Source organism: Tripterygium wilfordii, chromosome 5, assembly GCF_013401445.1.
Source record: "Tripterygium wilfordii isolate XIE 37 chromosome 5, ASM1340144v1, whole genome shotgun sequence".
In the NCBI taxonomy this organism is placed as follows: Eukaryota; Viridiplantae; Streptophyta; class Magnoliopsida; order Celastrales; family Celastraceae; genus Tripterygium; species Tripterygium wilfordii.
This window is the reverse complement of record NC_052236.1, coordinates 3,522,896-3,534,744: the sequence shown is the minus strand read 5'-3', so window position 1 is coordinate 3,534,744 and position 11,849 is coordinate 3,522,896. Positions and strand designations below refer to the sequence as shown.

The 11,849-nt window shown below is 41.7% G+C and overlaps 1 protein-coding gene across 1 annotated transcript; it reads left to right on the top strand.

Moving 5' to 3' along the window:
* The first annotated feature begins 3,689 nt into the window (after window positions 1–3,689).
* Window positions 3,690–5,782, top strand: LOC119998550. Its single transcript, XM_038845899.1, has 4 exons — window positions 3,690–3,905; window positions 4,310–4,746; window positions 4,897–5,290; window positions 5,369–5,782. Exons 1-4 carry the CDS (start codon window positions 3,690–3,692, stop codon window positions 5,780–5,782), a joined length of 1,461 nt encoding a protein of 486 aa, XP_038701827.1.
* Window positions 5,783–11,849: the final 6,067 nt, after the last annotated feature.

Here is an 11,849-nt window from a genome sequence, read left to right as displayed (position 1 = left end):
TCCCCTTCTCCACAAAGGTCCATCAACAAGTCATTCTCCACTAACGCCTCCAAGGACAGTAGATTCGCAACAAGAATTTCCTCGAACACTTTGGTTTTCCCCAATTTGACCAATCTCGCTCAGCAGTCTCATTCGAATTTCCATTTGAACACAGCTGGTTGGGCTGAGGCTACGCGCTCCGCTATTCGTAAAACAATTTATTTCTAAATTGGATTGAGGGATTTATAGGAAGGGAAGAGAGCGGAAAGAGAGTTTTCCTTCCAATTCTCTTGTTTGGATACTTTATAAAAAAATTAAGGAGAGATTTTATTTGCACACCACTAAGGGCTTGCACGTTTGAGGTGTTCAGGGATGTTGGGTTGGGAGGTGTTCGGAACTCCCAACCCTTGACCGTTTCAGGCGTTCGGGATTGTTGGGACAAAACCTCTCTATACGGTTATATATAAAAATCCCAACACCTCCCAACCCAACACCTTCCAACCCCTCCCAACCCAACACCTCACAAAACGGGCAAGCCCTAAAACACTAAGTTTACACTGAAATTTTATAAGTTTACACATCAAATTTAATGAATATACCAAAATATCCTTAACTTGTAAAAATTAGATATTATGATGTTAAGTTTACACACATTTTAACTAAAACCCACAATTGTCCCTCCCCAGGGCTTTCAAGTTTAAGAATAAATCGACATAGTTAAGATTGATAATTCTAAGTTTCTAACACCTATTGAAGAAACTAACACTGCCTGTAATTTTTTTTTTTTGATAAGGCTCAACGCATGATTACTGATAAGAATAATTCAACCTGCTAATTTGGTTAAAAAAAAAAAAACATATACTATAATAGAAGTTCATCTCCAACATCTTGTGTTGAAATTATAATAGAAGTTCCTTGAGACAAGTCTAGCCATCTCTCTTATTTTTCTCATTCATTCATTTCTTAGATCATCTCAAGTGCAACACAAGCAGCTCTGGTTTTTCAATTAACTGCTTCCACTCGTAGCAAAATTTTGCAACAGTTGCTCCATCCAAAACTCTGCTAATGATTGAAACAGGGTACACGTTTCTGTCATCTCCAAATTGAGGAACTTTCTAAATTATACTAAGTGCAATGTCTTCTTTCAATACCCTTCCTTCTTTGCAAAGTGCCGAACAGCAGGAGTGGATAGGACACCATCGATACTAGTTTTGTTCTGCTCGGAAGCAGAAACATTATTTTCATTCTGATGAAGATCAAATTCAGGAGTATCAGAACTCGGACCGTGAGATCCCACAACAACCATCTTTACAAGGGTCTCTCCAACCTTCACGATGGCACATTCACCAACCCGGCAATCTCTATTGTTAGCAGCGGCCCTCTCTGCCGTCATAGCTCACTCAAACCAGTAATAGTTCTTCAAACTCCTTCTGCACAACCAACAACGAAAAAAAAAACCTAATTCAAAACTCTGGTGTAAACTTAATATTTTTTTGATTCAATATGTAAATATAAATTTATTTTTATTTTTAGTTAAGGATTAATATGTCATTCCAAAACAAAGATATTTATGTAAAATAAAAAAAATAAAAATGCTGTAAACTTAGTATTTTAATGGTGTGGAAATAAAATTTCTCAAAATTAAGAGGAGAGATTTAAGAGGATTTAGGAGGAAAATTTCATTAATTTTTTGTCAAAATTATTCCTTCCAAAATGGAGTTATTTGAAGGGAGTGAATCCAATGAAAAATGCAATGCATGCCTTGAGCCCATCCTCAACTTTTGACAAAAAATCCATATATTAATGAAAAATCTATATATTAATGAAAAAAATCCATATATTAGGGACTACTAAATGTTTCAAATTTCAAAATAAGACCATTTATTTTTAATAAAATCCTAATAATTTTTTTAAAAAAATTTATTTAGTAGTTCTTTTGTACATATATAGTTGGAGTTTAAGAGATTTGATTTTTTGGACTTGGAAATTAGATCGCAAGATCCTCATATTAATTTGTTGATCTTTTTATTATTTTTTGTTGGCGTGTCAATAAATAGTGTTTGAAAAAATAGAGAAAGCCGAATAACAAGAGATCCGTCGGCGGAATTGATCTTCTTGTATAATAATATCGTTCAGGTCTCGGATACGGTACTAGACTGGATCCGAAATATCTATAGCACAAATACCTCAATAATTCACAAGAGTAACACCAAGATTAGAATATTCGTAAGAGAAGAGAAAAGACAAAGAATAATCAATTTTTCAGTGTATCTCTCTATATCTCTACACCCCCTATTCATAGTGGAGAGATTGAGAGTCCTACAAGAACTATTAGAAGAGTTCCAGTTTATTTAGAACTGAGTTTCCAATATCTATAAGAATTGGAATAGTCTTTACAAGTTTTTATAGAAAAGGACTACCTTAATCCATACCTCTTATCTAGTTAGGATTCTTTCTCTTATCCATTTATATTGTATATTGCATCGATGTCAATTGTCGGCTCAAGCCCACATTGGTCGAACCCGTCACAACATTCCAACAAATAGTCCTATAAATTCCGAACACCACCATTAACTAAGCCCACCCTTAAATAATTTTCTAGATCCGCCCCTAAATGGATCACTAATTAAGTTGTTTATAAGTAAAAACCTATTTTACCATTGTACATAATACTTAAACATAAAAAGTAAGGATAGATTAGTAAATTAAACAACCCTTATTTCCTTTCTGTTTTTATCTATCCAAATATGAGAGAGAAATGTATTCTCCCTTCCATTCTCTTCCTTCGCTTTTCCTTCTCTTCCCACCCCCAATCCCTCAATCCAAAACACACTCTGAAGAACTTGATGAGAAAACCTTTAAAGTTGTATCTGATATGAGCCCGATTATGAAGGGCACAATTGTCTTTTAATATCCATTTTATTGTTGGTTAGTTCCGTTAATTAGTCTGTTAACTCTTAACAGACTTAAGTCGATTAGGTGGTTATATTAGTTTTCTAGATTACTGTGTAATTCAGTTTTGAGAATGATATTCCTAAAATAACCCTCATAATAGGAGAAGGCCACGTGGCGGAAAGACTGCCAGCAAGGCCCTGGATGAAGGAGAGCCGAAGGGTGTACTTCGGTTATTAACCGAAGTATGCACCTTGATGCAACAAGGAATAAGGCACTTCGGTTCAACCGAAGTGCCCATCTCAGTGCACAACAGAAGATGCTACTTCGGTAAACAAGGTTCAGCTACAGAAGAGTCTTACTCCCCTTTGGAGAGGAATACATATGGAATTTACCAATCTAGAAACCCTCTGGAAAACCAATGAGAGAGAGCCTGACTCCTACTACAACTCAAACACTTCAAACTCATATAAAAGGGGAACCTCTGCCCTCAGGTAGATCATCTAACTCCCGCACTCTAAAATACTTATTGAGCAAGAGGCAGCGCTCGAAGCAACGAGCCATCCTCCCAAGTTTAGTACTATACTGACTTGAGCATCGGAGAGGTCCCCCCTAGTATATCCTCGGGGCCCCACCGAAGCTTACGTTCGCTTCTTGTGCAAGGAAGAAGGAAGAGACTACGTACCAAAGAAGGAGAGATCAGTTATTCCTGCTCAGTCTGACTTGGCTGATCCATCTAATAGGGTAGACCTGTTTCAGACGTCATCAGTTTGGCGCCGTCTGTGGGAAGAAAGTACACTTTCCCAAAGAAACTCACAATGGTCAGATCGAGAAGGAACGTCGCTACTACTTCAGAAACAAGCCGTCGAGTTACTGACCCTAATGATCCCGATAGGGAACAAGGTGATCACCCCCGTCAGGAGGAGGTAGAACACCAGGGGGATGCTACTGACCGAACCAACCGGCATAACTGGGAAGCCGGACCGTCCCAAGTACCTTGCACTCAGGAACAGTTCCAACAACTCTCTCATCAGGTGTAAATGTTGACCGAACTAATCATGAACCAGCAGTCACAAGCGAATCAGCCTGGAGGTTAACAAGAAGTTCCCCCACAAAACCAAGAAATTCGGGATAATGAGGAAATAAGAAGTTCGCACTCCGGTAAATCTAAAGAAACAACCAGGAGAGTGAACCCGAGGGTACTGTTGGAGAAAGTACTAGAAGGGGAACAACCTACAATGAAGATGTCGGCCGACACCTAGATGAGATGAACAAAAAGATTGCAGCACTACAAGGAGTGTCCCTAATGGAGGGAGTGTGGGACAGTACGTTAACACCCTTAGCTTCGGAGATACTTGAAGCTGAAATGCCACGTCACCTTATTGTTCCAAAACTGGAGAAGTATGAAGGGTTGACTGACCCCTGTGACCATATCCAGGGTTTCAAATCAATGATGGAGTGTCAGGGGGCAAATGCCCTCATAATGTGTAAGATCTTCCCATCAACCCTTTTCGGGCCAGCAAGAACATGGTTCAATCAATTACCAAGACATAGTATAACCAGTTTTGGGGACTTGTCCGAGAAACTTGCCCTTCACTTCTTCGCCGCACGAAGGACATCAAAGACAAGTTTAGACCTGATGAATCTAGACCATGAGCCAGGAGAATCACTTCGATCATTTCTTGCTAGGTTCAACAGAGCATGCTTGGAGATCCCATATGTCCAAGTAGAGGTAGCTATTTCGGCCCTAGTAAGAACAGTAACGGATGAAGCATATGTACGTTCATTGACGAAGAAGCGCCAGAAGAGCATGGGAGAACTCTACGCTAGGGGGGATAAATTCATGCAGTCTGAGGACATGATGAAAATTTCCCAGTTCTCTTCTTCCTCGGCCCCTGCCAAAAAAGTCTCGAGCGCCTTGGGAAAGACTGAGAAAGACTTACTCCCTCCAAGCAAGAAGCAAGGAAGAGTAGAAGGAAACCAGGGTCCAATCCCACTGTATAGTTCCTACACTCCTCTTAATAGTTCATTGCATAATATCCTCCTTGAAGTAAGCCATATGGATATATTGAAGTGGCCTAAGAAAATGAGGGCCCCGACCGAAAAGCGTACTTCGGATAAGTACTGTCTGTTCCATAAGGATCATGGCCATGACACTGAAGAATGTAGGCATCTCAAGGATGAGATTGAAGGTCTCATTAGGAGAGGCTACCTAAAGCAGTTCACTTCAGATAGAGAAGAAAAGAGGAGAAGAACCAAGGGTGACGATAAGGATGACGACCGAAGAAGACAAAGAAGAAGGGATAGGTCTCCTCGTCACCAAAGGGAGACTGCTAGAACAATTGGAGTAATTGTAGGAGGTTTAGCTACAGGAGGAGAAAGCTCTTCAGCAAGAAGGGCTTATGCTCGAATTAATGAAGTAAGTAAGGAAAGAAAGAAGCCAAGAAGGGATGAAGAAAAAATTACTTTTTCAGAAAAAGATGCTGAAGATATCCAGGATCCACATGATGATGCCCTAGTAGTAGAAGCAGTCATCGCCAACTTCACAGTGAAAAAGGTCCTGGTAGATAATGGTAGTGCGGCAGATATTTTACTTTATCATGCCTTCAGAGAAATGAAGATCTCAGAAGATAAATTGAAGATTTTTTTGGTTCCTCTATATGGATTCGCTGGGGAATCCATAATACCCAATGGAGTCATATCCTTACCAGTTACTCTAGGAACATACCCAAGAACAATTATGCATATGATCGATCTTCTTGTGGTAGATGTTCAATCTCCCTATAACGCCATCATTGGCAGGCCATTGTTGCACAAGGTTCGGGCAGTGGTCTCCACTTATCACCTCAGAATGAAGTTCCCAGCTTCTAATGGGGTAGGAGAAGTGAAGAGGGACCAGAGATTAGCTTGAATGAGGTACTATACTGATTTGAAAGATAAGAAGAAGACCTCCATATCAGTGGGAAGCTTAGATGTTAGGGAGGAAGAGAAGATACTAAAGCCCACTCCAGCTGAAGCGCTTCTTCCCATAACCGCGGAAGAAGGAACTGAAAAGAGACTATTCTTAGGGACTCAGTTAAATAAAAAGTTAGCTGAAGAGGTAACCAAGCTCCTCCTATTTAACATTAGAAAATTTGCATGGAGTGCGCACGAGATGCCGGGTATTAGTAGAGAAGTTATCTCCCACAGTTTGAGTATCATACCAGGAACCAAGCTGGTTAAGTAGAAGAAACGTAATTTCACCCCAGAGAGACAAATCGCTATCAAGGAAGAAGTAGGAAAATTACTTGAAGCTGGGTTCATCCGAGAAGTGCAGTACCCAGATTGGTTGGCCAATGTGGTCATGGTGAAGAAGGTGAATGGAAAATGGCGTATGTGTGTTGATTTCACAGATCTAAACAAGGCCTGTCCTAAAGACAGTTATCCTCTTCCCAAGATTGATCAATTGGTGGATGCAACTTCAGGCCAGGAACTCCTTAGCTTCTTGGATGCTTATTCAGGGTACCACCAAATCAAGATGAACCCAAAAGATGAGTAGAGTACCTCATTCATAACTCCAGAAGGGACATATTGCTATAAAGTTATGCCTTTCGGACTTAAGAATGCTGGTGCCACTTATCAGAGGTTGGTAAATCATGTCTTGGCTGATCAGATAGGGAAAACAGTAGAAGCATATGTAGATGACATGGTCGTGAAGAGTAAAAGGGCTGAAGATCATCCTTCAGATCTTCAGAAAGTCTTCAACACTTTGGCAAAATTTCAAATGAAATTGAACCCAGACAAATGCGCATTTGGAGTAAGCTCCGGAAAATTCCTTGGCTTCCTTGTCACTAGTAGAGGAATCGAAGCGAACCCAGAGAAGGTAGAAGCCATACTTCAGATGGAGCCTCCAAAGTCTCCGAAGGAGGTTCAGAGATTAACTGGAAGGGCAGCGGCACTTGGGCGATTCCTTGCTAGGTTAGGAGACAGGTGTAGACATTTCTTCCAAGCTTTAAAAAAGGCCAAGGAGTTTCAATGGACTGAAGAGTGTCAGAAGGCATTTGAGGATTTGAAAGAATACCTCGGACACCCTTCCTTACTAACATGTCCAAAAGAAGGAGAGGTATTGTTCTTGTACCTTGCTACGACAGATCATGCAGTAAGTGCAGTTCTTATCCGGGAAGAAGATAAAATGCAGAAACCGGTATATTATGTCAGTAAGGTCATGATTGACGCAGAAACTCGTTATACTAAAGCAGAAAAGTTTGCTTTAGCCTTGGTTACTGCTGCTCGAAAATTAAGGCCCTACTTCCAAGCCCATACTGTAGTAGTTCTTACAGATCAACCACTGAAGAACATACTTCAGAAGCTGGATACATCAGGAAGATTGATAAAGTGGTCCATTGAGTTGAGTGAGTTCAACATTCAATACAAACCAAGACAGGCGATTAAGGCTCAAGCCTTAGCAGATTTTGTTGTTGAATGTCTTCGACCAACCTTAGTAACCCTCACCGAAGAGGACTACCCAAAATGGAACCTTTTCGTCGATGGTTCTTCTAATCAGGAAGGTAGTGGAGCTGGAGTACTCCTCTTCGGTCCGGGGGGCATATATATTGAACATGCACTTCATTTTCACTTCAAAGCGTCAAATAATGAAGCAGAATATGAGGTGATCCTAGCTGGATTGAAACTTGCCGTTGAACTTTAAGTTAAAAATTTGTTGATCAATAGTGACTCTCAGCTAGTGACCGAACAAATGAAGGGAGACTATGAGGCGAGAGGCCCAAACATGGCCAAGTACTTAGCTGCAGTCAAGAAATTACTGGCCAAGATTCCCAAGGTAGAGATCAATCGAATACCAAGGGAGGAAAATTCAAAAGCAGATGTCCTTGCTCGATTAGCTTCAGCTTGTTCAGCCAAAGGGCCTACTTCGGTCAGAATTGAAGTACTTCCTCAATCGAGTATTTTGGCTGAACTAGAAGTTGCTCCGGTTGAAGCTGAACCAAGCTGGAAGGACCCGATCAGAGAATTCCTACTTGAAGGGAAACTTCCTAAAGATAGGAATGAAGCGAAGAGTCTGCGGAAAAGGGTAGCAAGATATACTTTGATTGACGGAGAGTTATACAGAAGGTCCTTCACACTTCCATACCTGCGATGTTTGGCACCTAGAGAAGCTTATTATGCTCTAAGGGAAGTGTATGAAGGAATTTGTGGAAGTCATATAGGAGGAAGAACACTGAGCTATCAAGTGCTACGTTGTGGATACTGCTGGCCTACGATGGTATCAGATGCCAAAAAACTTGTTCAAAAATGTGATAAGTGTCAAAGGCATTCTAACATACCCTACCTTCCTCCTAGTCAGATGGTGCCTGTTCAGAGTCCTTGTCCATTTGCTCAGTGGGGTATGGATCTTCTTGGTCCAATAACACCAGCATTGGGTCAAAGGACATATCTAATAGTAGCCGTGGACTACTTCACTAAGTGGGTAGAAGTGGAGCCACTTGCAACTATTTCTGAGAATAAGGTAATAGACTTCATCTGGAGAACCATTGTCTGTAGATATGGGATACCAAGAGCCCTTATTGTTGATAACGACAGACAATTTGTCGGAGGAAAGATGAAGAAGCTATGTGAAGACTTGGGGGTTGATCTCAGAGTCACTTCAGTTAGCCACCCACAAGCTAATGGGCAAGCCGAAGTGACAAACCGAGTGATCTTCCAAAGCTTGAAGACAAGACTAGATAGTGCAAAAGGAAGATGGGTTGAAGAACTACCTAGTGTGCTATGGTCCTACCGAACAACAACACTGACTTCTACAGGAGAAACACCCTTCTCCCTGGCATTTGGCTCCGAAGCCGTGATACCTGTAGAAATTGGAATCCCAACTACAAGGATCATTAACTTCAATATCCAGGAAAATAATGAAGCACTTCTGAATAATTTAGACTTGGTGGAGGAAGTTAGAGAAGAGGCTCGAATCAGAACTGCTGCGTATAAGCAGAGGACTGCCCGGTATTACAACCGAAAGGTCAAAGAGAGAAAGTTCCACCCAGGGGATCTTGTCTTAAGAAAGAACGAGGCCGCAGGAAAGCACCCCGGAAAGCTAGGGGAGACGTGGGATGGACCTTTCAAAGTAATTAAAGCATTCAAGGAGGGAACTTACAGGATTGAAGACCCAGAAAACCCTGGGAAGAAGATGCGTCCTTGGAATGCTGATAACTTACGTAGATATTTTATTTAGTTAAACAATAATTTTTTATAGAGTTGTTATTATTTTATCTTAATAAAACAACAGTTTAGAAGGTCTCATATAAATCTTCACAATAGACCCTTCGGTCCAACGAGGCCCCTCTGACCCAAAAACTTAGAAAAAATTTCTAAGTCCTAAAAATAGACCCTTTGGTCTAACAAGGCTACTCCAGCCCAAAAACTCAGAAAAATTTCTAAGTCCTAAAAATAGACCCTTCGGCCCAACAAGGCTACTTCCGCCCAAAAACTTAGAAAAATTTCTAAGTCCTAAAAATAGACCCTTCGGTCCAACCAGGCTACTTCGGCCCAAGAACTTAGAAAAAATTTCTAAGTCCCAAAAATAGACCCTTCGGTCCAACAAGGCTACTTCAGCCCAAAAACTTAGAAAAATTTCTAAGTCCCAAAAATAGACTCTTCGGTCCAACCAGGCTACTTCGGCCCAAGAACTTAGAAAAAATTTCTAAGTCCTAAAAATAGACCCTTCGGTCCAACAAGGCTACTTCAGCCCAAAAACTTAGAAAAATTTCTAGGTCCCAAAAATACACCCTTCGGTCCTCTTAGACCCTTCGGTTCAACAAGGGCACCTCGACCCGAAAACTTGGGAGAATTTTTAAATGGTATGCTTAAGTCTTGAAGTGGACTTCATCCGAGCCAACCCTTCGGCTACAAAAAGTACCTCATGCCCGAAGTACCCTTCGGTCGTGTAAGGTGCTTCATCAACAGAAGCTACTTCAGTCAAAGGAGTAACGTTAGGCAATAAAATACTCTTTGAATATTCCCAAAAATTTTTACAAGTCAGAATGCAAAGAACTAAAAAGAGAAATATTATTACAAAATCGTACTAAATCGTTCATACATGAAAATATATATATATATATATTTTTTTTTTTGAAAGTTAAGTGTCTTCCATTGAGGGGGGCAGCTCGGTCTCTGCAGGCTCATGTAGGGTAGCTTCTGGCAGGATAGGTTCAGGAGGATTTGGAGGAGGAATACCCTCTGGAGTAAAGGGATGGACCTCGCCAAGCTCGGCTGATTGAATGGGAGAATCACCCTCGGTAGGGATGACATGAGGGTGATCTTCATCTGAAGTGACTACGGTAAGATCAACAGTGGAAGGATGTTCATCCACATCCTCGAAATCTTCTTCAGAATTCTCCTCATCTTCAGCCTGGCGACGAACTTCATCCTCAGCCCTAGCAAGTTCAGCATATATTTCCTCTTTGGACTCCTCCAGTCCGTCCTTTCCAACCAAAACTGGACAAAGCTTGTCAAGAACACTTGGATCCTGCCCAGCCTCAATTAGAGCCTTCCTGGCCATCTTAAAGGCACCTCGACCACCGAAGTACCCTTCTTGACGAAGAGTCAATTTGAACTCCTCTGAAGCTTTAAATTCCTGAACCCCCAGTACCTTGCCTTCGCCAATCGCCTTCACTCGTTCAGCTTCAGCGGCTTGTGAAAGCCTAGTTACCTCAGCTTCTAGCCTCGATTTGTCTTTACGGTACTTCAACTCCCTGGCATTGGCAGCATTCAGAGCTTCGGTCCTCTCAGTTAGTTCGGCCCGAAAAGTCTCTAGCTCAGCTTCAGCCTTCGCTTTAGCCAAGGTAGCCGCTTCAGCCCTCTCAATTGCCGCTGTTTCTTTGTGAGCCATGTTTGTAATGCCTCCAGGCAACGTGGCAAGAACAAAAACAACCTACACAGACATGAAGATTGACTTCAGTACTTCGGGACCAATTTCATTTGAAAAAATAGCGCAAGTTAAAAAATCAGAACCGGAGCTAAATTAAATTATTATACCTTCATAGCAGCAACGTTCAGCTCTGACACTTTGTCTGATAGAGCAAGTGCTTCGTATTTGCTAAAGTCAACGGGAGTTGGTGCCTTCGCACCCATCCTACCCGCAATGGTCGGGTTATTGGCTGAGTCACTCACCAGAACATCCCAGTTCGGTGTATGAATGGTGAGGTCTTCAATATCCATCCTTCGGGGTGGTTGGGTCACTGGAACAGGGATGTTGGCGAACTCTGGGGTTCGGGAAGGGTTTGAGCCTAGTTGTGTTACCCTGACCGACGAACGGACGATAGTGGGGGCGTTAAGCACGGTGGCCGCAGCCGAAGTCTCTCCCGTAGTGTTCTTCCTTGAACGCTTCGGGTTCGGCTTCCTTCTGTTTCCTTTACCAATGCCATGCTTCTTGCCCTTGGAAGCCCTGGCATTGAACATATTGACGTAATCCTCCATGCTCGCCATATCTGCAAAAAGGATAACCGAAACTATTAGTAAAGAAGCAATATATACAAGTGGATTTTCGTAAGTCTGAAAAGGCTAACTGTAGCACACCTCTCTGGAGAATAACCAAAGAATAGGCATAAGCCGAATCAATTCTGCTGAATGATAGAGGGACCGAAGGATTGGGAGGAAGGTAAGACTTCAATCAATCTAGCATCTCTCTATCAGTCTCAAGCCTGAGATCAAGAGGATTATTGAACTGAAGAACGTGAGGAATACCGAAGGTTGTTCGGAAAGGAAGGTTCTCTCCAGGATGAAGGGGGGCCTTCACGAAGAAGTAACCCTTCTTCCAATCCTTAATGGAAGCTTGGTAGTGAGGGGCTTCAATTGGAGGCCGAAACTGGAAGTAGTATAGCCCGGCCTCCCTACCATGCCGACTTAGTCTAAGGACGTGTTGAATGATAAAAGAATTGAAGGGTACCTTATACTTAGCACAAAGGTTGATAATGGTATTAAGGAAGAACCAA